Source organism: Sus scrofa, chromosome 5 (genome assembly GCF_054392235.1).
Source record: "Sus scrofa isolate SSC_HxYL_T2T_F1_AM1 chromosome 5, Sscrofa_HxYL_maternal_Yorkshire_Landrace_v2.0, whole genome shotgun sequence".
NCBI lineage: Eukaryota > Metazoa > Chordata > Mammalia > Artiodactyla > Suidae > Sus > Sus scrofa.
In genome coordinates, this window is record NC_139387.1 from 40,219,246 (window position 1) to 40,246,017 (window position 26,772).

Genomic DNA, 26,772 nt, shown 5'->3' on the forward strand with positions numbered 1-26,772 from the left:
TTTTTCTGGAATGAATTCATAATCATGATATTTAATAAAAACAGGAAAACTACCATGTTGTTTTTATGTTGAAAGCAGCCTCATTTCTCCCATTTGCTCTGCAGAGGAGATATCTTAATGTGAGTGAGTTGGAATATATGGTTTTTTACCCTTCTATAGAAGGCTCTGAACTGAAAAATCCAGGAGAACCATTTATTTCTGTGAAAACTTTTTTTATGATTCTTTAATGGACTTAACTCACTGTTTTCCTGTCAGGCACATATGGCTAAGCTGAGTCCACTGCTGGATTTTGGTCACAATTGAAAATGCCACCAGTAAACTAAATCTAGAAAATATTGGGGAAAAAAGGTTTTTTTTTTTTTTTTTTTTTTTTTTTGTCTTTTTAGGGCCGCACCCATGGCATATGGAGATTCCCAGGCTAGGCGTTGAATCAGAGCTGTAGCTGCTGGCTTACACCACAGCCATAGCAATGCCAGATCCAAGCCTCATCTGCAACCTACGGCACAGCTCATGGCAACACCAGATCCTTAACCCTCTGAGCAAGGCCAGGGATCACACCTGCATGCTCATGGATGCTAGTCAGATTTGTTTCTGCTGAGCCATGGCGTGAACCCTGGGAAAAAAGTTTTGACCATTTAATACTGACTCATTCAGGGAGGAAAATCTATACAGGTGGTGTTTGTCTTGCTGTGTTTTTTTTTTTTATAGCCCTGGATAGTAATAAAGTATACCTTATTTATGAAAGAGTTAAATTAATTTGCTTGTGTTTTTATTTATTCAGAACAAGTCTAAACAGAGCCTGTCTGCTCTGGATCTCTCTCAGGCAAAGATAGACCCGCGACTGATTTTCTGTGTTTGGTTTGCATAACATGTTCATTTCGTCAGACCACTTTTTGCCACTGTGTAGATGGATGGGCTTGAGAGAATAGTACAGGGCAATAGTTTAGGTTTTGCTTGAGGATGATGATGACATTTGGATGATGTGATTACAAGATAGGACTCACTTCTTTAAGCATAACTTCAAAGAATGATAGAAAAAGAGTGAAGAAGAAATAGCCTACCTTTAATACGCATTGTACAGTCTGTACAGAAGGGCATCGCTCTGTAGCCCCAGGCTCATCCTCCTACCCACCAGTGTGATCATCACCGCATGGGCCTTATCTTTGTGTGTCGTTTACATCCTTTGAGATTTACAGTGATGGCTGGGTTCCTCCAGAGTTTTTCAGAGACCCATGCAATCCTGCTTTTTGCCACTAGAGAGTAGATGTTCTCTCCAACAGAGGGGATTTTGCGACATAGAATTTGAGAGACTATAAAGATGCAAACTACTTCTGCCCCTTTCCAGTGTTTTGGACAGCTGGAATCGATTCACAGACAGGCACAGCTGGATGGTGATGAGGGTACTGTGAGGGTGGAGTTAGACTGGCAACATTTTATTAGTGGGCCTGAACTGGGGTGAAGGGTCCCAGGCCCCCACTCTTGCCTTCCCTGCCTCCAGGTGTGCCTTCTCAGTCTCTGCATGAAGAGTGGCCCTAGGGTTTAAGGAAATCTGGCACTTATGCAGGGACAGAGGGGCTCAGGTGAGTTGATTCTTCCCAGTGCAGACCTGTGTTGATATGCAGGGTAATGTTTTAGCTTAATTATTTAGATCTTTCCCCAGGACTACACTCAAACCAAAACCAAAAACCAAACAACCAGAGTATGGAAAAAGAATGAAGTTTTAAAATTTGTGCCGTTGGTTACTTTTTATTTCTTTTAAGAATAGGTTCAAGCCGCTTTTGGTTGTGTTGCTGATGGAAATGTATGTGTGTGTGTGTGCATGTGTGTGTGTACAGTGTGCACAGGGACATTCTGGGACCAGACTGCCTCGATTTATGCCTTGATTCTGCCACTCATTAGCCTTATGACCTTGGCTAAGTTTCCTAATTGTTCTGTGTCTGGATTCTTTATTTGGAAAATGGGCATAATGATATCCTCTTCCATAGGATTACATGAGTGAAGTAATTTGTGGGATATGTGCTTACCAACTGTCAAATTTCATATGAAATATGATTCTATGATTATATTGTTACAAGGCTGGACATCTATTCTTTGAGCTGGTACAAGGTCATTCAGGCTCAATGTTGTTGCCTTAGGTGTCCCCTTACTAGCAAGACGGTGGGGAAATGGTCGTTCCTTCCACGGCTGTTTGTTTTGCCCCCTAAGCACAGAGTTCAATAAACAGGGAGCAAAAGAAGCAGAGCTTCTGCTTCTTTTGACGATGAATAAAACAGTGACGAGAAAGGCTGTGTGCTGTTTCATAGCCAGAGAAACCCCACGCTTGGTCCAGACTCTGTGAGATGGAGAAGGGTTGAGGAAGCAGTAGAGTGTGTGGAACAGAGGGAACGCACAACTCTGGTTATGGCACTGCTTTCTGTCAGCCACGAGAAAAGAAGCCAGCGACCGAAGGGGCAGGAGGGTGCCTTTTTTGTCACTGGAAGCCAGAACAGGAAATAGCAAAACCCCAAGTACCAGGGGATACAATTTACACGACTTTCTTTGAGTTCTACCAGTAGTGGTACTCTATAATACTTACATAATACCTTTTCTCTTTCCAATATTAAACAAATGAATCTCAGATACTAGTTTATTCTAATGAATACCTAATACTACGGCTCAGGAAAGTAATTTTTGTGCTTTCATAATACTCTTCATCAGTGGTGATCAAGTACTAAGTACTCATTTTTGATGAGTATTTAGTGCATAAAAATGAAAACAATTATGAATATTATGCTCTGTTTTTATAACACGATTATTCACATATGCACCACTTCCTACATACATATTGCTGGAATTATTGCATTATGCTTTTAGTTTACTAGAATGGTTATTTAAAAAAAAAAGTCTACACGCTTGCTTATATCACTGAATATTCAGCAGGAACACTTCTCTTGTGAAATGGCAGAGTTTTAATGACTCATTGAAGTACATAAAAACACACAGTCTAAACAACGACCCATTTTGGCTTAAAATGTTTTGTCATTGAGTAATAATTTGCATTTTGATTAACAGCCTTAACTTTAAATGGAACATGTGTAACTTCCATGACCTTGTAACTTTGCTCAGTTACTGCAAACAGTTGAATAGTAAATAGATGTTGATCCACTGGATCATTTCTTTAGATCTTGGGAGTTTTTATTACCAACCTTAAACTCTTGCAACACTGGGCAAATTGCAGTTGCAGTAGAAGCAAGTTCAAAGATCATTTTCCACTGAGCGTATGTGTGGTCTGTATAGATGTGGCCAAAACGGAAATCTCTCAGATATGCCCTGCCGTTTCGTGAGGTTCACTTGGTTTTGGTGGGTTCCACAATGAAATGTCATGAATCAATCTGAATACTAACAGCGTTATGCAAATGTTTGTTTCCTCTGCATGTTTTAACTTTATGAAAAGGCAAACTGAAAATGATGGAACAGAAATTGTTTGTATTGCATACTGTAATTTGTTGGCAATATCAACCAACGTTAATGCATTACTTATGCTGAATCTTATCATAATGACTTGACACAAGTAGCTTGCCTAGTGAACTTCCGCAGAAATAAGCAGAAATCAATTCTCTATATCCTTCAGAGGCAACATAGAGCTTTAAGTTCTCCTTCTTAGCTCAACCAAAATGTCAAATGGACAAGTTGTTAAGAAATCAAGTAATTTATTTTAGATAGAAGAGAATGAAAATACATGTATATTGTTCATATTTTTCTAGTTATGCTAAAGTGACATTCTTGGAATAACACTTCCAGGATGTCACTTCTGGAAGGAGAATATTTTTTTTTTACAATAATAGAAGGATTCATTAAAAGATAAAAATGATTTTGTTTCAGAAAGCAGGAGAAAAATAGACAGCAAAAGACTTTTCCCCATTACCTTCTGCTGCCTGCTGTTTTATTTTACATCTTGTTCTATTTACATGTGTATTTCATAGCCTTACTATATATTAAAGTGTTTTCTATTTTTAATGAATTTTTTGTATTTTTTTCTACCTGGTGTACAGCTGTCACCTCAAAATCAAATTTACTCAGAAATCAAACTCATTATTTTCTCCTCCAAATCACCTTCTCTGGAGGTCTCTGATATATTTGTAATGACAGTAAGCAGAAAAGAAGTCTCACTTCCACCAATAGAAGGCAACCATAAAATATATGCAGTGAAGACAAGATTATATTTTTGAAGCGGAACAGACACTGTTGCCTGTTGAGGGAACTGAGCCTGAAGCTGGCTCTCTTTGTTAGAAGGGAGGCTCTCAAGGGTGAGAGAGTTGTTGGAGATAGGCGGGCAATACTGTGCTCTGACAAAACTGGAACCAGTAAAGAGCAGACAAGGTGCTAACTCAGTATGTGAGCCGAAGCTTTCTTTTTTGGTCACGCTCTGGGCTTGCAGGAGTTTGCAGGAGTTCCCAGGCTAGGCTGGGGATCGAACCCGTGCCCCAGCAGTAACCTGAGCCATGGCAATGACAACACCTGACCTTTAACCCACTGAGCCACCAGGGAACTCCCTAAATCAAAGCATTTTTTTATTCAGTTTTATTTTTAAATGATTTTTATTTTTACAGTGTTCTGTCAATTTACTACTGTACAGCAAAGTGACCCAGTCACACATGCATATATACATTCTTTTTTCTCACAATCAAAGCTTTTTTAAAGCCTTGTTTCTGTGCTACCTGTATTCAACTTGCTTCCGTCTGTCTCCGACCCTTAAAGTAACCACCTAAGCTTCAATACCACTTCTTAGGCTTCCTCCTCCATAAAGCCTTCCTGTAGTTCTTAAGAGCACCAATTCTTGCCTGGATTAGTTCTGCCTCCCAGGGAATGATTGCAGTGTCTGGAGACATTTAGGTTGTCACAGCTGGGGAGGGGCTGCTACTGGCATCTAGTGGTAGAAGCCCAGGGATGCTGCCAAACACCCTACGGTGCCCAAGATGGCAGGACAAAGACAAATGACCCAACCTAAAATGTCAGTATTGTTGAGAAGTCTGCCACTGAACGACCAAATGCTTACATTAAAAAAAAAAAAAAAAAAAAAAAAAAAAAGTCATTAGTGCCAAGGTTGAGAAATCCTACTTTGGGGGATGTAATTTCTTCATACATTTTCCCTCATTGCCATGGCTTTTTGTAAGATTCCTGTTTAGGCATATGTTTTACTTATTTTATAAGAGTATAAACTCCTTGAGGGAGGGAAGCATATTTATTTATCTTTTTTTTCCACAGTATCGAACACTCAAAAATGATGACTAAGAGAAGCAAATGCATTATAGATCTTGTAGTAAAAAAGCTATTTAGCAGTAATGTAATATTTTAACAACATCTCATCAAATTCAGGGAATATTTTATAGCTAATATTTGTTCCAAGTTCTAGGATCTCGAGCTTGGAAAAGACCCTAAATGTAATCTAGTCCAACTGCTCTTCGTTTCCAAGGGGCTTGTTTTGATTTGCTAAATACTGAATTGAAATTCAGTTGCAATCATCCTCAGGTGACAGACTGTGAAATTGGTATTTCCTCATTTAGACATTATCAGAATATATGCTAGCCCTTGGTGCATAGATATATACTGTGTGTATGAATTCATTAAGAGCATTAATTGCAGAAAAAGTCACTCGATCTTTATAGTCCCTTTCAACCCTGAGAATCAGAGATTTAAATTACTAGCCTTACTCACATATTTACTTACTATGAGAGGCAGAAAGGGACTTGAACACAATATGATTCTTCTGCATAAATATTTGGTTTATTAATTTCTCATTAGCTCAGAGGTATTTAGATTTTCTACATCTAATAAATTCCTACCCTTTAATTGCTTAATATCAAAGACACCTTTGATTTTTACTTAATGACTAATACATTCTAATTGCAACCTCTCTGTCAAACTCTTCTAGAACTTTTCCCTAGTATTATTAGTTGTTTGTTATGTATCATATATATATTTCTCTTTCTAGGTAGATTGCAAAGACCTTAGGACAAAAATGATTATTATTATTTTTTTTTTAAAAATCCTGCCATGTACCTGATATAGTGAAAATCTCACGCATAGCAGACAATATTTGTTTTTTAATAGCTGGAACTGGAGCTCTCAGATACCTGAAAGTTAAAAGGGAACACTTTTCCTCATGTATTAAATTCCATAGGTATTTTAAAAATAGCTTAAGTAGAGAAATATGAAGCTCAGTGGACATTTTAATTAATAAAATTGAAACTTAAAATTCATGAACATAAGAAAAAAGCATGTGGAGAGAAAACTGAAGAAAACTGTAAATGGGTGCATTTAAAAGTTACCAACATTTCATTAAGCAAAAACTACATTACTATCAGTAGAAAAATAAGGAAAAATTACCAATATGCTGGCAAATTTGGAAAGAAGAAGCTTTATTATCAGTAGTCAAGTTAAAACATTGTTTATAAATTATGGCTAAAGATTAATTTTACTGTTTTTGAAATACAATTACCTTTTACTTAGACACAGAAATATGAATTCTAGACCCAGCTTTGTACTAATTGCCCGTGTAACTTTGGATAAATCACTTAACTCTACTGGAACTGCTTTTTCACTTTAGAAATTTACGAGGGCTGGACAATTTGTTTCTAAGATTGCTTCCAACTTTAACCTTATATTTTTCTGAAGATTTATAGTTAAAACTTCTTTCCTATATATTATCTCATTTTATCATCTCGACAGTTTTGTAAGGGAGGCCTGGAAAATGTTATTATTTTCCTTCTGCTAATGAAAAAATAGACTCAGGCAGTTAAGTGATTTACCCAGGCCTGGTACACAGCAGCTCAGTTCTGTTTCCTAGATAATTCTCAAGACCCGTCTCTCTGCGAGTAAGAATATAATTAATCTTAAAAATATCTTATTTTTCTCTATTTTAGAACTAAGCTTTTAAAAGTAGGCCCTCAGGGATACATGTAAGCTTCATAATTTTAAAAAGGTATAAACATTTACATTTCATGGTTTGAGCCAAGGATAGCCAATAAGATTCAATACACATGTCAACCCCTATTGATTGTAGTAACTGCCTGAAGTGCTGTGCTGAGAATAATTTTGAGGCCAAGTTTGGGCTCAGTGGGAAAGTGTGCCATGTTAGATTAACCACAGACACTGTGGATGAAGGAGAGGGGAGTGGTGGCAGAACCACTTGTGGGGGGAAAAGGCCTTTTAAGGGAATGGCTGCAGCACTAAGTAATGTTTTATGAAGGGTCTGATATTGACTTGCCTTACATTGTTTTCACTGGTATTTTTTAAAAAGTTTAATTAACTTATGTCATGAATGTTTTCATAAATAATGGCTCTTCTACGTTAAAAGAATGTCCTTCTTAAAGTACTTAATTTGAGTGTTTTCATTTGTAACCCTAACAGGGAAAGAATGTAGAGGGTGCCTCTAGTTTGAGTTTTAATGAGATGCAACTTTGCAGCTTGATCTGAAAACTTGAGAGCATTAAATATTATAATATATATATGCACACACATTGACATGCTTATTGTATAGATATTTATGTTAATTTATTATGTTCACATATAATATCATTTATATAGTAAAGATATTTTATGAGTAGTAAGAACCAAAAGGATTTTCCACTGTGTAATCTCTGGATTATTCTGTGTAAATGTGTTTCAGCGCTCCAAAAAAGGTCGAAGGTAATGTGAATCCATGGCTACCCTTTATTAGCTGCCTGTTGGACGCTATTCATCCATTCACAGTGATGGGTGCTTTACAGCCCCCTTTTTTATTCTATTAAGCTTTGCAATGCTTTTTAGGTTAGGCTTGATTATTTCCTTTTAAGCAATGAACTCTACACCTTAGGGAAATTTAGTAATCATCCAAGATGATACGGCTAAGAAATGTCATGGAGCCAGAATGCAGACTGAGTTTGGTGGGGTTTCAAAGTCCTTTTCCATCACAAAATTAGGCCGTGTCTTCCTGAAACTTGAGGACACGAATGTTTCTCAGTGATGATCTATGTCCTACTTATATCTGATGGCAAGTTTTGGATTTTGGTTTCTCTGTCTTTACTGGTTATAAGCTTCAGAAAAGAGTGAAGGAGAACCACTATCTTCCAGCACTTGCCAATATATATGATGAGTTGTTTTTCTGTGAATGTAATGTTTTGTTGAAGAAGCATGGCTCAGGGTTTAGAGAATTTACTTTAATTGGGACAAAAACTTCCCTGAAGAATTTTTATTGTTGAGGAAATACATATGAATTATGTTTTCATGCTATTTATGCACTTTGGTTCAGAAAAAAAATCTTATAAGTGGGCAGAAATATATGATTTTTATCAGTAGAAGCATGGAAAGTGTTTATAACTTAACTCATGCCATAAATGTAATTGAGAATGTCATTTTCTTTTTTCTAGATTCCTTGGTGTTACTCAGTTTTCACCTACACATGCCAGAAAGGCATTTCCTTGTTTTGATGAGCCAATCTACAAGGCTACTTTCAAAATCAGCATCAAGCATCAAGCAACCTATCTATCTTTATCCAATATGCCAGTGGAAACGTCTGTGTTTGAGGAAGATGGATGGGTTACGGATCACTTTTCACAGACCCCTCTCATGTCCACGTATTACTTAGCCTGGGCAATCTGCAACTTCACCTACAGAGAAACTACCACAAAGAGTGGGGTTGTAGTAAGTATTTTAAGCTTAATGTTGTCTTTGGATAGACTACACTTATTTCCAAAATAACAATGAATCATTTCTGTTCTCTTCACATGTTATATAGCTGAATTCTTTCCTTAATCCTTGGAAGGAAAATTATCCTCCTGGTTTCAAAGATTCAGACAGGAACTTCTCTTCTATACCCTCTTTTCCAGCCCTCTTATTACTTTAATCACTCCCCACCCCTGCATTCTCATCATCTCCTGATTATCACTGGGAACAGCTGTTGTCTGTTATGGGAAATTGCTTGTTTTTATTTATATGACTGGGAAAGCTGTTTCTTTTTATTGTGAATTTTTTTTAAAAAAGACTTTGTTTTAGTCTTTTTTGGCTGCATCTGTGGCATGTGGAAGTTCTCAGACCAGGGATTGAACCTGAGCTGCACTTGCAACCTGCAGCCACAGCTGTGGCAACACTGGATCCTTAACCCGCTGTGCCACAAGGGAACTTCTGTGACATATTTCAGATATACAGAAAATGTGAAGAAGAATGTGATAAACTTCACATACCTACTGGCCTAGCTCTATAGAATCTAAACATTTTACCATCTTTGCTCAGTCTTACTTAATTTTTGAGGAATTAAAACATTTTGGATAGAGTTAAGCTCTCTGTGTACACCTGCCTCATCTGAAAGCCTCACCTGTTCCCTTTGAGATTAACTATTGCCTTGAATTTGGAGTTTGTCATTTCCAAGCATATTATCATACACTTATTAAGAATGTTATTAAGTATCAATCTATTTACAGTATAGTCCATGCTTTAAAATTTCATATGTGATTTTATATTGTGGATAGCATCCTGAAACATGTTTATTTCATTTTATTTTTTACTTTAAATTATGTTTTTGTGGTTTATCTGAATGGAATGGTTGAATATATCAAAATTTGTTGTCCTTCTGCAGATGAACATTTTAATTTTTCTGATTTTCAGTGATTAACAATGCTCAGTGAACTTTCTTATACATAAGTTCTGCCATTATGCTAGAATTCCTATAATGTACAAAGCTTATTTTAGCCCATAGCACCCAAATGTATGGAAATGGGTACTTAGAGAAGGGTGATAAAAGAAGATAGGCAGAGAATTCACTCTCTGTATTAAATTTATAATGAGGGGAGTTCCTGTGTGGTTCTGAGGGTTCTGGCATTGTCACTGCAGCAACTCAGGTTGCTGCTGTGATGTGAATTCGATCCCTGACCTGGGAACTTCCCCATGCCACCGGTGCAGCCAAAAAAAGAAAAATAAATACATTTGTAACAAGAACTGGTTGGTTTCTTTATGGTAGTTACCTCTTGTGACACCATGGTGTTCTGAGCACTTTTTACATGCTGTTGTGTTGCATTAGTCAGGCTAGGTTAGGCCTTGCCAACTTAACAACTTTCTCTTCATTTCAGTGACCTACACAATAAATATGCATTTATTTGAATTTTCATGTCAATCATTTTCCCAAATTTTACTCCCAAAGAGTAAATTTAAGTTTAAAGAAATAAAGTAACTTTGCCAGAGTCAAAAGTAAGTAAATGGTAGAGCAGCAAGACAAACTCCTATCAGTTTGATCACAAGTTTTGGGCTGCCCTCCCCGTGCCCTAGGAGCTCTGTTTCACCATTTCACCTGTGCGTCTATACACAAATTCAGATAATGATTCTCCTTGTCCAGTGGCCATCATATTCATTGTTGCTCAAACATAACAGAAGAAGTGAATAGAAATCTATATTCTTATTCTATAGGGAGTAAATAGCTTTGTATTTTTTAATTTTTTAATTTTTTATGAGTCATTTTATTTTTATTTTGACAACATAAAAATGTGGTTAAAAGGTCTTTAAAGGAAAAATATCCTAATAATCCCCACCCTATGTTTTTTCTTTTTTAAAAATTTAACAATTTCACTTTTTTTTTAAATCGTTATTTCCCCAGTACATTTTTTTTTCCTACTGTACAGCATGGTGACCCAGTTATACGTACATGTATACATTCATTTTTCTCACATTATCATGCCCCATCATAACTGACTGGACATAGTTCCCAGTGCTACACAGCAGGATCTTATTGCTAATCCATCCCAAAGGCAATAGTCTGCATCTATTAACCCCAAGCTCCCAATCCACCCCACTCCCTCTCCCTCCCCTCATAGCTTAGGTTTTGAATATTTGGTTTGGCTAAATAAACTTTTCTCACTGTTACTTTCAATCTAAATCACTGTAGAACCTATTTATAAAATAAAATCTGGTGCTTATAAAATTAATACCATTATTAAAGAACATAATAATGAAAATAATACATAATCATGAAAATAATGCCCTAAATGTTTTCTGAAGAAGGCTAGGAGACATTTTACTCTCTTGGACTTATACTCATTTGATATGTTCAATTCATCTCATGTTTGTTGATGTCTCCTATGGATACCTTAAGGCTATGTATGTTGGGCCATACACAGAAAAGGAATACTAAGACATCTCCTTTCCTTTTACATCTTCAGAAGTTGATAACTGACTTGCTGTGGGTCCATGAGCAGCACAGGGTACACAGGAAATGTTTTCTCCTAGTATGTTTTCTCTAAAGTATCTTAAAAGTGTTCTCAGTTCTTCACAATTATGCTTGTTGCTAAGTGATCCATATTTAAAACCAGACACACTCTAATTATTTAGATGTGACTTTCATTAGAGTTAAGAATTCAAGTAATTAATAAATATGTTTAAAGTTCCTACTTAATAATTTTTATGTAGAAAAGATAAAACGTATTACCAGAGAACACTGGAAGGTTAACTGAAATAAAATTTTTGTTGTATAATCTAAAATAGTAAGAATAGTAAAAGGGAAAACAGAATTGCTACTGGGAGCCCTTATTTATCAACTGTGGAGCTCAAGTTTAAAACCTAGTTCCTTTTTGTCACCCTTTGGAAAGCCAATCTATTTTCTTTTTATTACCATTCCTTGTTATTCCTGGGAACACATGGGAATGATGTTTCTGAACTCAACAGCTGCAAGGGGTGGAAATTTAGCTTTAGAATCTTGGGTGTGGGATGGGCATATGAAATCCAGGTGATCATTTTGGGTCAGATGCTGAAGCAGTTTCCTTTGGGATATGAGAGTTTTTCTTTCTAGGGCATCTTTTCTTTACCAATTAAAAAGTGATTTGTGTTTGCAATTAAATAACCTTCTCAGTTTGCTTCCTGCCAGTAAATAGTTGGGGGTCTAAAGGCCTATTTTTGTTTTCGTACTGGTTCTGTTTTAAGTCCAAACAGGTATAATTATGTAAAGAACTGTTAGCTTTTTATATATCAGGTTATATCCATTCCATTAGCCAAAACTGTACATACAGGTCTCATTAGGATGAGCATTTGTTTACCTTGAGGCTTTGCAGAATAATGCCCATAACATTTTTAGATGCTGTATTATTCAACAGAGAGGGTTTATGAGGCACACCCTTAAGAAACTTAGAAAGTGTTTTCTATTTTAAAAAAAGATCTAAGGGGCATCATTTAAGAGTGTCTGGAGTGCAGTTCCCATTGTGGCTCAGCCCTTAACAACCTGACATAGTCTCTGTGGCTGTGTGGGTTGGGTTTGATCCCTGTCTTCACTCTGTGGGCTAAGGATCCAGCATTGCCACAAGCTGCAGTGTAGGTCACTGATGTGACTTGGATCTGGTGTTGCTGGGACTGTGGTGTAGGCTGACAGCTCAAGCTCTGATTCAACCCCCAGCCCAGGAACTTTCATGTGCTGCAGATGGTGTCATAAAAAGAAATAGAAATAGTGTCTGAAGTCTTATGAAGTTTCTGAACATCCTTGGCTTCATCTTTAAATCATGTGCTTCTGACAGAGACTTCTGCCCACCTCCTCAAGGCCCTTTCTTACTTTAAGAATCTTTTGCCACCAGGAGAGGCTGGGAAGGAGAACAAGTTTAATTTCAAGCTCAGTAAGTCCTGGCTCCTTTCTATTTCTTCTAAATTTTGTTTGGAAACTGGACGGTTTGTCCTTAAGCTCATCTCTCCTGTTTTGCATTTTTCATGACCAGTGAGAGGAAGCCAGGTGGCACTTTCAGTGTTCTGCCTGGAAATATTCTTAGCTAGAAAGTATAGTTCAATAGTTATATTTCTTATTTTCCATAGTGCTGCAGGTAACAGTGTTACCAGACTTTCTTCCACTTAATAAAAAAGGTCCTCTTTCCTTCAGCTTCCAATACCACTCAGCTTAATAGCCTTCAAGCTCTCACCAACAGCTTTCTTGAGGACCATTACGCTTCTGCTAAAGAATCCCCTCTAGGATCTTCTAGCTTTTGCCAACTGTCCAGTCCCAAAGCTAATGTCATGAGTTTTAAGGCTTTTGTTGTGGCAGTGCCCTAGTCTTGGGTACTAAAATAGATTCCAGAGCTCCCATTGTGGTTCAGTGGATTAAGAACCTCACCAGGATTCATGAGGGTGCAGGTTCAATCCCTGGCCTTGCTCAGTGGGTTAAGGATCTGGTATTGCTGTGAGCTGCAGTGTAGGTTACAGACATGGCTCAGATCTGGTGTGGCTGTGGTGTAGGCCGGCATCTGCAGCTCTGATTCGACCCTTAGCTCAGGAACTTCCATATGTTTCAGGTGTGGCCCTAAAAAAAAAAAAAAAAAAAAAAAGAGCTTTTTTAAAAAATGCCTGATGAATTCTATGGGTCAGGAGTATGGACAGCACAGAGATGGGACTGACTCATCTCTGCCCTTTGATGTCTCGGCTGGGAAAGCTTGACGACTGGGAGTGATTGGACAGCTTGAGGCCAGCATCATCTAGCAGCAATCTTTACTTTCTTTACTTATTGCTGGCTCTTATCTGGAGCATTTCTGAGTAGTCTCCCCATGTGGCCTGAGCTTCCTTGCAGCATAGAGGCCTGACGTTGTCAGACTTTGCCACTGGTGATTCAGGCTTCCAAAGGTAAGTGAGTGCACCAAGAGATTTGCACTGCACATTCGTTCCATTATAAATTGTGTATCGATGTATTAGTCACCATCATTTTTTCCACCCTCCTCCTTTTACGAAGTCAGAGGCTGTATTATCCTTTCTGACCTAGCTTAAAAAGTTAAACAGTGTCAATGTTGGTTCATTCTGTACTTACAAACTTAGTTGGTCCAGATTCTAGGGAAGGGGAATGTAGTCCCTATCTTTCAGTGGGAGTGTTATCAAAGAATTGGAAGGTTCGTCAGAAAACCACCACAGTTGTTATGAGTATTATAGGGATTCTAAAATCACAAGCACAGTACCTGACACATTGTATTCACTCTGATGAAGACAGTTAAATCGATGATATATTCAGGAATAGGAATAGGTAAGTTTGAGAGGTAGAGGGAATATAGATTGTGAAAGGACTTGATTCCTGGCTATATTTTAAAGTTATAATTCAGTTAACAATAAGAGCCACTGGAAATTTAAGAGCTGGATGCATGATATGTATACTTTTTATAATCTCCCTGAGAAAAGCATACAAAATATGTAGACATGAAGAGATTGGAAATGGGGGTCCATTTAGCTAAGAAACTCTGGATAAAATAGTATAGCCATGAAAAGCATTTTAAAGAAAGAATTGGTAGGATTTGGTGAGGGATGAAAGAGGGAAAAAATAAACACTGAGGAAGAAGAAGAGCAAAGAATCAAGAATGACTTTAAGGTTGAAGGTAATAAGTACCCTGTAAGTTTATGCTCCAGATTCACTCTCTATTCTGAATTGGTTATCACAACCGATAAGAGTTTTCATTTTTGTTGGCCAGTCTGTTGGACCTGCAACCTACACTGCCTGAGTGCTCTGTTCCTCCAGTTATAACAGGTTGTATAGAATTTTATTAGTATTTTTTATTAGCATTGACAGAAACTCAATTTGAGCTTAAACAAAAAGGGAAATTTATAAGAAAACTATTAGAGAATCTCAAATAATCCTGGGTCAGGAATGGACCTGAAGCTTTGAGCACTGCCAGAAACTTGGGAATCCTATTTTAGGTCCTTGCCAGTGCTTCTTCTGCTTTGCTTTACTCTCTCACTGTGCACAGGCTTCCTCTGTCCTTTGATTCACTTGGTAGAATGTTGCTACCAAAAGTTCCCAAGTTCTACGTGTTGCCATACAGACCCCAAGAGGGCAACTGACCTGTGTAAGTTTCCAAACTCCTAGGGAGTGTATTGCCTGTCCTTGTTTGAGTCATGTGATCATCTCTGGTCACTGTGTCTCAAGAATGCACATCATAGGAACATGACGTCTTCTGCTTCACCTCGTGAATGGCAGTGTGTGTTGCAAAAAAGAGGAGTTTCCAGAGAAGAGATGCAACTACAAGTACCCCAAATATATTTTTTTCAGGGTTTTTTGTGTGGACTAACTACAACAGGGAGGATACACAAAATTTACAGTGGTGGTGCTTGTGTACATATACCTGGGGAAGTATATCTACACATCCATGTATAATGCACATTTCTGAGGCTAGGGTTCTAGTGATACTGTGTATATACACTTAAAATGTGATTATTCTGTATAGTTTCCTACTGAAAATGCAACTTAGGTCTCATTTTAACAGAAGTAGAGGCATATGGGTTAACGTACTCTAAGCATATATTCTAGTTTTAAAAAAAAAATCCATGTTGATAATGGGAGTCCTTTTGTCATAGACATTCTGTTTAATCGTATTGCAGATATAGTAATGGTCCATAGAGAAGGAAAAGGAAATCATGACAAAGAGGGTTGGGTTACAGTTTATTTAGGAATATAAGTGGAGGCTTCTTGACTCTCCTAAGAAGAGATAATCCTTCCCCTCCTCCCTACTCTTAGAAGATCTTACACATTGATCTCTCATAGTCATTCTCTCTCTGTTTATCATCCTTGCTGGCCTCCACTCCTCTAGACTGTGAACTCTTTGAAGTCAGGTCCCATGTCTTATTCATTTTTGTAAGATCATCAGTTCCTATTGTGTATAGAAGGGAGATACTCAGTGGAAGTCCATTGGGCATCTAAATAAATGAGTTCCCTTCAGAGAGGTGACAAGGCCAGGAGTTTCCCAAACCTTTTGCTTAGGTTAATATACAGGGTGTGAAAAATCATGAGAAATCATTTTAACCCATATTGAAATGGAAATAGTAGATGTTGCAATACAGATTCATCACGGTTGTGAGATGTTAGGGAGAGTTGTGTACTGAGAGGTAGAGTTTTACTGCCAAACAGGGACTGAATTCACAGAATATAGGCTCTGGAGGGTCTAGTACAGGGGAGGTGAAATAGGGTGTTTCTTATAGACTAAAAGACTAGGGATTATCTCTGTCCTCCATCAGGAAAGTCTCTGAGTGCTATTGATTGGCTGGTGATAGCTGGGCTTGTGGGCTAGGTGGGCCTGGGCTGGCTGCGTATCTTGGAATTTTGGTCCCTAACCCAACTCACCCCTGCTGTATGAGAGATATTCCTGAGCCAGACTTGGGTCATTCAGTCAGGTCGATACTCTGGTCAGTAGGCTTTGTGGTCAGGTTAGTAGTTTTTGGAGTCAAAGTGTTTGAGAAATTAAAGGGAAAAAGTATAACGGATGAACCTCCTTATATTTCATTAGTGTGGTAGAAATAGAGCCAGTAGGTTTGGTTAAGGAGTGAGTGTCAGGTGGAGAAAAGGATGCAGTAATTATGGACTGTGTCTCTAAGGGTGCTAGTTCAGGGAAAGAAAAAGAAAATACATGTATGCAGAGCCTGGTGCAAGTGATTTTTTAAATATAGGGGTGCTGAATATACAGAAGAGAACAGAAACGTTTCCAGACAGTACCCAAATAGATACCAGTTGTTTAGTAGCTTTACTTTACTTTATTTATTCTGTCTTTTTTGGTTGCACCTGTGGTGTGTGGAAGTTCCTGGGCCAGGACTGAACCTGTGCCACAGCAGTGACCCACACCATAGCAGTGACGATGCCAGATCCTTAACTGCTAGGCCACCAGGGAACTCCTAGATATTTAATAGTTTGTGGTGAAAATATCCAACACGCCTTTGTACCTTTCTACAAATTTTAAGAACCCAGGGATAGGAATAGAGAAAGCAAATGTGGGGGATTCAGCCCGGGAGACTGATAAGACCAACACATGGCCAGTAATCGAGAGGGTACGACATCTAGAGTGACAATGAAAACGCAGTGTTGAAAGCACAGGCCATGGTTTCCAGAGAGGCAGAGAGGCAAGAGAACTCATCCTGGGAGTAATATTCATGGAAAATGAATTGGGACAGTTGAAGAATAGAAGTCAACCTGAGAATAAAACGTCAGAGTGGTGTGATGAAGTGGATGAGGTGGAAAACTAGTCTATCCTAGAAAGGAGGTTTCAGATTTCGGGGTGATTTGGAGGAAGTTTAATTGCAGTGTAATTGCAACTTTAGCTGCAGTTTGAGTTGGAGGAACATGATTGCAAAGTTGGATGCGTGAAGGGGATTTGGGTTTGTGTAAAGGGAGAGAGCAATTGATAATAAGGATTACTCCCATGGAGGGTGGTATGGTAGACTGGAGGGACATGTTCCCAGCAGAAGAGAGAGGGGTCTGAGTGGGCAGAATTTAGTTAGTAGAGATCTGTCCAGCTCCAAGATTTCCATTGGGTGTTGATGTTATGGTGTGTACTCAGCAAATCTGCATCCCCCTGGGGGCTGGCCTGAGTTGGTGGTGGATTAAGTGATGAATGATAATGGGTTTCGTTGCATAATCCACCATTTATCAATCACCCTGAGGTTTAAGAGTCTGCATGTTGAAGGAGTTAATAGAAACAAAGGGAAAAGGATTTTTGTGAAAACAAACCTGTGAAACAGGATGGGGTAGTCAGTGTATACATGATTGTCATATGTTTAATCTTGAGGATGGATTGCGCAGTGGATTGCAAGATATGTAGCCAGGTCCATTCTCTCTTGGTGGAGAGGAAGGAGATGATTCTGGCTGTGATCCTTCTTCCCTCAGTCTTCCTGCTAAAATTTTGGGTGGTTGTAGTGGAGGCCACCAGTTCAGCTGCCTCGGAGGTATGGTCCCCCATATCTAAAGTAACATAATAGCATATAATCTGATAATCTAAGAGTTTGCTCTTCCTTTCTTTGCTGTGTACTTTCCTTATGACTTCAGATTTATGATTGTTATTCTTTATCTTCCTTTTCCTTTTTACTTCTAGTTCTTTAGGACTTTTACTTTAAAGAACTGTTTTGCCCAAACCTTTATAATCTAAGGGAGGTATAGTATTTTGCAATATTGAGAAGGAAAGTGGTAAGAGATGAGGTTAGAGATTTTATACAGGGGTCAGATCATGAAGGGATTTGTATGTCATATTAAGGGGTTTTGATTTTATCCTTTAAAAAGAGGGAACCATTAAAGTATTTGAGTTTGGGAGAGCTTCAGATCATATCAGGAGATTTCTGTAGAAGGATGGGGATAATGGGATAATACACATGTCTTATCACCTTTGTCAGAAGACTCTCAGTTCCCTTTGTCCATTATTTACCTGACCAAGATCTGTTTTCCTGTTTGATTAAGGCTGTCACAATGGTCTCGCTCAGCTTTCCTGAAGATCAAGGAACAGGCAGTCAGTGCATGTGTGGCCAACAAATGGAGGGTCTTAGATCCTGGCTGACATGAAAAAAAAAATAGCCAAACTTTTGCATCTGGTCTTGGACATAAAATGTGCTTTAGTCCAGAGAAAAATCTCTGGGTAACCATGATATAAAACAAGTGATGAAACAAAATCATATTTTAAAGGTTGATGTTACTAAGATTCAAATGATTCTTATAGGATTTGATGTCAGATTTCAGAAAGACTAATGAGGGTATTCAGTTGAGATATATTAATGTTTCTGGATAGGGAACTTGCATGAAATGAAGAGGAAAATTATTTGCTGAAGAATCAAACACTGTTCCTTGAAGGACTTGGCGTACAGTTGGATATATAAAACTGAATACTCAGAGTAGAAGACATCACAAGTACTAATTGTACTGTCTGTCTTTAGCTACAGCCACCAACTAATATTTCTTGACTTCCTTTTCAGACCAGATGGCAGGAAGGAAACTTGTGTGAGATGTTGCTGTTTTCTGATTAGGTTTAATTTGGGGAGGAACTGGTGAATGCCTAAAACCAATCACAATCCAAGTATACTGTTCACATGGCACTGAAACTCATTTAGTTCTTAAAACCCTAGAAAACTATTGCTTTATCCATTCACAAATATGTATTAGGCAACTGTGTTCAATAATAAACTGAGATAACTGAAAAATTCTTACATAATTAGGACGACTGCAGAGAGAACAGACGGCAGAATTCTTAAGAAGTTCACAAAGATGTAGGACTTTGAGTGATGGAGAGGGGAAGAATTCTCAACTTTTTGTGATTAATCAATCAGCAAGCTAATAGTTATCCAGTCTCTTCTGGGCTTAGCACTAGGTTAAATGCTGCACATAAATCAATGTGTACGGTATAGGTTATTTCCAGGGGGTTTAGGAGCCAGTTGATTAGACAGCATGAACACATTACCACATACTGGATGGTACAAGGCACCATTTTATAAAGGAGAGGTAAATTCACCGTATGTGAGACGTTGAAGAAGAACAGAGAAGGAGATCAATGTGGACAGATACTTATTGAAAAGTATTGGATCTTAAGGGATGGGTGGATATGGGTAGGTGAAAGGCAAATTAGAGAGCCTTCTTTTGAGATGAAGAGGCCATCTAAGGAAAGGGTGATCATGGGATTTTCTTCAGAGTGAGAAGATTGATACGTCAGTTAGGTGGTTGCAAGTATCTGAGTAACTTAGGAGAACTTAAGCAAAAGAGCAAATCAATGATGGGATCCTGGCCAGCTTATGGAAGTGAAGAATTAAATAATTATATCTTGGGAAGGACAGCCTTGAGCATCTACACAACAGTTACCAATTAACAATCTTCTTGGGACACTGTCATTGAAATGTTTTAGCTGCAGTCCTCCAATTCTCAGGAGAGAATGAGTGATTTGTTTTGCCTGAGTCTCTAGGGCTGATGTAGATTCTAGGATTCCTTCATGGGGGCAGATGGAATCTGGAGAGGGGTAGTTTTTCAAAGGAAAAACAGTATGACATTGTCAAGAAGAGGGAGAGGTATATCCTGTCAGCAAACATCAGATAAATGTAGATCTCATTTATTGAGTACTTAGTAACTGCTGGACATTGTTCTGTTTAATTAATTAATTTATTTATTGTCTTTTTATGGACACACCCTTGACATATGGAAGTTCCCAGGCTGGGGGTTGAATAAGAGCTGTAGCTGCTGGCCTACACCACAGCCACAACAAAATGGGATCTAAGTCACATCTGCGACCTACGCCACAGCTCACAGCAATACCAGATCCTTAACCCATGAGCAAGGCCAGGGATTGAACCCGAGTACTCATGGATACTAGTTGAGTTTGTTGCTGCTGAGCCACAATGGGAACTCCTATTCTGTTCAGTACTTCATTTAATGTTTTGAGGCAAGAAAAGTTATCCCCATTTTCTAGGAGAGGATAATGAGGAGCTGAGAGAGTGAATACCTAGCTTGCCCATGGCTACCTGGTTTATGGTGGCAGAGCCAGCATTCACACCCAGGGAGCTGAACTCCCAGGCTTATATTCAGCTAGAATGGATCCTAAGGAAGATGGAAGGTGGAGTCATAGCAAATTGAAAGTGGTAGGTGGAATGGGGTCAGAAAGACAAGTTTAGGCTGGAAATGGAAGGAAGTCAGGATCCCCATAGGATAAAGGAACACACATGATAAAAGTGAGGTTTAAGAAATACTCATCTTTAAGAAGCATGCCAAATAAATTGGAAGGGAAGAAAGCCTGAAGTATTGAAAACTCACCAGAAGGTCATGGTGGAACATGGATAATGGGGATTTAGACCTGGTAAAGGCAAATGCAATGTTCATATGTCTTTTACACATGGCAATGAAACTTTTTTATGTTTTAAACATAACTCCATGAAATGCTGTGCCTTGATAACTGAATTGAGTGTTTAAAGAAAACTGGTTTAACAAGGAAGAATTATCCCAGCGCAAGAGCTTAACTGTTCTTCTGGGCAGTTTTAGGTTTCATTTCCTCCATGAAGCCTTGCCCTAGCTAGATTTTTTCCCTTCTTGGAACTGTAATAGCCCTTTAAGTATAAATGTCTTTGGATCATTGTCCTAATGAATTTATTATGTTGTTTTCTGCACATTTTTTCACTTATGAGATTGCAAGATCTGTGAGGATAAGAACTACTGCAAGTGTAAAACAGACTCATAAACTGTCAAGCACACATGTACACTGCATTTTATATATGTATAATTCTTTATTTTGTATATAATTATACATATATAATTCTTCCTTTTCTTTTACTTCTAGTTCTTTAAGACTTTAAAGAACTGTTTTGCCCAAATCTTTATTTTACATATATATGTATGTATACACACACACACACACACACACACACACACACACACACATTTATACGTGTGTGTGTATGTATATATGTATATTTATCCTGGGGGGGCTCACAGAAATGATATGTATGGCCTGTACTATTTACTCCATGGTATACAGCACATTTCCTTGTCCATAGCAGTCACTCAGTATATATTCAAAGCATGGATGTTATAAGATGCACTTGAAGGAAAAATCAATAGGTCTTGATGAGTGTGTTGATCTGGATGACAAGGGAATAAAAGTGAATCAAACAAAACCTCAGAGTTTCAGGTTGCTTGACTGAGAGGATGCTGCTTTAGTACTGAACTTCTGGTAGTTTTTCTCTTTGCTTTCTTTCCCTTCCTCTCTTATTTTCTCTCCCTCTTCTCCATGGAATTCTAGGTTCAGGTGGAAGTTTGGCCTGAGTGAGGCATTTCTTGTTCTTTCTTCCCCCCTGACTACACTACACACGCCTGTCATGCTCGTGAAAGAAAATGAAGAAATACAGTGTCCTTTTAAAAAATATGGTATATTTATTATATATGTCTCTCTGGCAAATGTAAATCTTTTAAATGGCAAATCAGGCTGAAAGTTAGGTTATCTCCACACATGCCTAGAATTAATACAGATATGACTCTCAGTATTTCAGAGAGGAAAGCACAGTCATTTGAACCAGGAACCCCTTTCCTGAATGGAGGAGTGTTCTTATTTATTTTTTCAGTAACTCATTAGACAATGAGAAATTCCATCAGAGGGGCTTCGTGGAGAATGTCAAGAGATGCTCATGGTGGAGGCAGTTCTTTTACCTCTCTTTCCCCTAGGGAGAGGCAACATGAAGAGCAAGTGAGTGGAATAGTCCTTTGTAAAAGAATAAACTGAGAGTGGAAGGATTCTATTAAAGGATGTGTTTTTTTAGGAAGCCATGGAGGAGTCAAGCCCAGGCTGGGCAGAGAAGGCTGGTGCAAACATCATTGGTATTTGGCAGATCAGGGTTGGATTTTGGATTCCTAGGGGCAGATTCTTAACTAGCGGCACATTCTCTGATAGAGAATGGAGATAACAGTGCATGCCTGGTAATGCTGTTGAGAAACTTAAAAGAGACATTGGAAGTGAAGTTTCTTTTTCTTTTCTTTTTTTGTCCTTTTTAGGGCCACACCCACAGCACATGGAGGTTCCCAGGCTAGGGGTCTAATCGGAGCTGTAGCCACCAGCCTACGCCAGAGCCACAGCAACGCCAGATCCAAGCCGAGTCTGCGACCTACACCACAGATCACGGCAATTCCAGATCCTGAACCCACTGAGTGAGGCCAGGGATCAAACCTGCAACCTCATGGTTCCTAGTTGGATTCGTTTCTGCTGCACCACTTCTGAAATGAACTCCAGAAGTGAAATTTCCATCACAATGTTGGACACATAAGGGTGCTCAATGCATGGCAGGCTACACAGACAAGGTTAAGTTTCTGTCTTGCTAGTAAGCAGGCTAGGTGGTACTGGATGGAGAAGGAGTACAGAAGGGTAATATAGGAGCTTTTTTGGCAGCAGCTCGAAAAAGTTTTCAAAGGCCAAGGAGGGTTGTTTAAGTGCAGACGAGAAATAGTGCTATTTCACCTTGACACCCCATGTAATGCTACTGTGAAAAGTGTTGCAAAAATTTGTAGTGTTTATATTTCCTGAATTTCCAACATTGTGCAAGTGACTTATAAGCTCATTATTAGAGGAAGAAAGAAGGGTATGAGGGATGTTCTTTGTGGGTTCTGTCATATGTGGGAAGATGGGATCTTCTTATATTTACAGAAGAACTACTCCCAGGGGAAAAAATGCCAGGGAGAGAAAGGTATTTGAAGACATGGAGAGTCTATATCTGTTATCTATGTTCATATGTGAAAAGATAAAATTATTTCCTACTAGTTATCAGACTATGATTTAAGGTGGGGTAAAGGAAAAGGATATAGAGGTTGAAAGTTGGAAGATACTTTTCTGCACTATTGGAGCATCATGAAATTGTTCATTCATTCATCAAATTATTTAGTTTTAATGTAGAATTATTTTATTAATAATTTATTATGTGTCAGGTACTGTTCTAAGAACTTTACATGGATATCTCATTTAATATTTTCAGCAGTTATGTTAGAAAATTTCTCTTTCATAATATTTTTTTATATTCTACAGGTGAGGAAACAGAGACTCAGGAAGACGACATAACTTGCCCGTCATCACAAACTATTAAAAGCTGGGCTAGAGCTGGAGCTCAGGTGGTCTTAGTGCAGAGCCGATGCTCCTCACTTCTCTGCTGTACTATCTCACAGGTGTCTACAGGGCAGACTCAGGGTGTGCATGATAAACATTGTCTCTCTCTTCACAGAGCGTACTTTTTAGCAAGACGTGAGATGCTTCTCAGAGAATGCATATCGGGATGTTCTAACCACTGGCCTATAGGGGAAGGAGTCCTTTTAGCACCCTCTGGAACAGTTTCTCAACCTTGGCACTGATGACTTTGGCTTGGTTAATTCTTTTTTTGTGGAGGTCTGTCCTGTGGATTGCATGATGTGTAGCAGCATCTTTGGACTTTCCCCACTTGTTGCCAGTAGCCCTTCCAATCATGATAACTGCACATGTCTCTAGACCTTGTCAGATGTGCCCTGGCAAAATCACCCCTGACTGAGAACCATTGATGTAGAGCAATGACTTGGTGGTTGATGACACTGTATGAGAGCTATAGAGGTAAATCCATCTGAAGGTGTGCAGCCAACCTGGAGCATGTCTTTGGTAGGTGACATAGGGCTCTTCCACTGATATCTGCTTACTTCTTCAGAAAAATTTGCACACAGGTGCAATTAAAGGAAATCTAGAATGTATCAGAGATTTTGAGGTTCTGGATGGGAAATAGGATCAAGAGATGAAGTTTTTCCTAATTAAAGAATATAGTTCATCATGTAGAAAGAACAAATGAGGTGTTCCCGTCGTGTCTCAGTGGAAACGAATCTGACTAGCATCCATGAGGATGCAGGTTCGATCCTGGGCCTCGCTCAGTGGGTCAGGGATCCGGTGTTGCCATAAGCTGTGGTGTAGGTTGCAGACTCAGCTCAGATCCTGCATTGCTGTGGCTGGCAGCTACAGCTCCAATTTGACCCCTAGTCTGGGAACCTCCATATGCTGCAGGTGTGGCCCTAAAAAGACGAAAAGAAAGAATGAACGAATGAGATGGAGCTTTTTATGCTGTGTTCAATTGTCAGGCATTGCATGGCTATTTTAGAGATGGCCTGAGTGTTGCTCAGTCTTCAGAGTTTTCAGTGTACTATTTGATTGATGTTTACTTGGTCTTTTTACTCTACATGTATGAGACTTGGTGGAGGCCCTATAAAGTGATTTTTAAACTCTATGTTAATATCAGAATCACCTAGGAACTATTTTCAGATTCACATTTATGGGCCCTACAGTGTAGACTTACTGAATCTGAATCTTTAGACATGGGGCCTTGGATTTAAGAAGGTATTAAAATACTCTGATATACACTCCTAAAGAAGAAGCATGGACTCAAGTTTTTCTTCTCACCCTTCTTTCTGTGGGACGATCTTTTGTGACTCTGCTGCTTCCTTTTAAAGACATATCCTGAAAGCCACACGTAAAAACATTAAAAAAATTCCCATTGGCCATAATTTTCTTACATGCTATACTTAAATGCAAAGGATATTGTGAAATGTAGTCTTTAATCCATAAGGCCATGTGTTGAACTAAAAATGAAGGGTTCTAAAACTGAAGAACAAGAGGATTGGGCATCAGTGGACAATGAACAGTCCCTGACACAGATCATTATCATTAAAATACAGTAACGGCATTGGACATTTATTGAACACTAAATGCGTGTCAGGAGCAGTGAAAAGCAACCATGTGATGTTGCTGCTATCATCATCCTTATTATATAGATGAGAAAATGAAATCTCAAAGGGCATAACAACTTGATCATTGTCACATAGTCAATGTTAGGGCTGAAATATTAAAACAGGTTCTGTCTACAAGCATTTTCCATGAGACAGTCTAATTGTACCAGTGAACCTGTTAGTTATATCTTTTAGATTCTTTAGTTTTAGATATAAAACAAAGTTGGCTTTTATTGGTAATAAGCATGTCAATAGTCCTATATCTTTCAGATTTTATTAGAATTTTACTACTATGCATATTTAATTTAGTATCTATTTTCTTTTCATAGTTCTAAATGGGAAAAGAAACCAGCACCATAAAATGGGGTAGCTGGAGAGAGAGCCTGATGTTATTTAGTAAATTTGGCAACATTTTCAGTTTCTAGTGCCCAGTATTCCAAGGGATCATTGATAAATATTAGGAAATTTTGGAGTGGCAGTGATCCCACCAGAGTATGATTCATAGAAAATCTGGCTTGGATTTATTTAAACATATAGGCCTCTCTCCATGATAGTGAGGTCATGAATCATATAGAAAGGTACTTGGTAAGCTTATTTATCCTCTTGAAATGACAGTCAAAGCGCAGCCTCTGAGAAGCCTTAGAACTGCCTGTCTGTAGTCAAAAGGCCAGTAAATAGAGAGCTCTTCATAACTGAGTTCACACCTGAGATGCTTGTTCTCATCTAGAGTCTTTCCTTAGATGTCTTTTGACATCCAGTGTCACTGAGCCAGATTATACACACAACTGAACCAGGAATGTTTTAGGAAATTGTTAACATAGGGAATATATTTTTCTATGTCTATGACTCACCTTTTAAATAGTCATTCCTAGCGTGCTGGTTTCTTTAGGGAGGGATTTCCTCTGTAAGCAGTTATAGGTTTGTAGATAAGCAGAAATCAGTCTTACAGTCCCATGTGCCTGTCATCTTATCCTGTGGATAGATAAGTATTCTAAGAACGAGAAAGAGAGAGAGAATGAGATTGACGTTTTTGTTAGCATACCCTACCAAAATTAAACCAAGTCAAGATTCTGATAAAAATAAAATCAGCATTCTTTTTTTGCATTTCTCATTCAAAAGTATCCAAACCCCAACAATAATAACAAAATTCTGACAAAGGTTTAAATGTGGTATGGGACATACGCATTAGAAAATAATAAATTTTATTCCTCAAATTAGGCTAAGTCATTTTCAACAGTTTTTCTTTTCTGAAAAAAAAAAAAAAGATTACTAAATCCCACTGAAAGGCTCCAGGCTCAGTCATTCCAGATAATTACTGGGGCAGATATTGGGACATTGTTGGTGCTCATGGTGTGATGTTTGCAAATGAAATCATAGAGACATAAATTGCCATTGATGACAGGCTGGATTATTAATCACCAAATGATGACTAAGAATCCTGGAGCCTTTTGGCTACCAGAATCATTTGCGTCCTCAGTAACAGGTCCTAATATTTTCAGTAGGATACACTCCAACCATATGACAACAGTTGTATGAAGATGTCTCTGCAACTCAAGAAAGGGAATTTCTCTGGTTTAATAAATGGGATCAGGACATTCTTAAGACAGGCACAAAAACCCACGAAAGAGATGAGATTTTATTGTTGAAGGCACAGGGCATGTCTAAATGTGTGGATGTAATCTGCAGGAGTAAATAAGTTTCCACTGACTCTGTGCCTAAAATGCCTTTCTTCTCAAACATGGCTACATTCCCTGCTCCATGCATTCCAAATCTTGGAAGACATTCTTAGATTTCCTTCTTTGTTTTCCCCTCTCTGCCAT

The 26,772-nt window shown here is 38.4% G+C and overlaps 1 protein-coding gene across 8 annotated transcripts in view; it reads left to right on the forward strand.

Annotated features, from left to right (window-relative positions):
* The window catches only part of TRHDE (thyrotropin releasing hormone degrading enzyme), a 583,967-nt gene that overhangs the window by 203,920 nt on the left and 353,275 nt on the right, over positions 1-26,772 (forward strand). For all 8 annotated transcript variants that reach the window (XR_014803635.1, XM_084956344.1, XM_084956345.1 and 5 more), the window contains one exon: positions 8,388-8,661. Coding sequence is in view for 7 of the 8 variants with exons in the window: in XM_084956344.1 (XP_084812470.1) it covers positions 8,388-8,661 (274 nt within the window). In the remaining variant the exon portion in view is untranslated. The remainder of the gene's footprint in view (positions 1-8,387; positions 8,662-26,772) is intronic.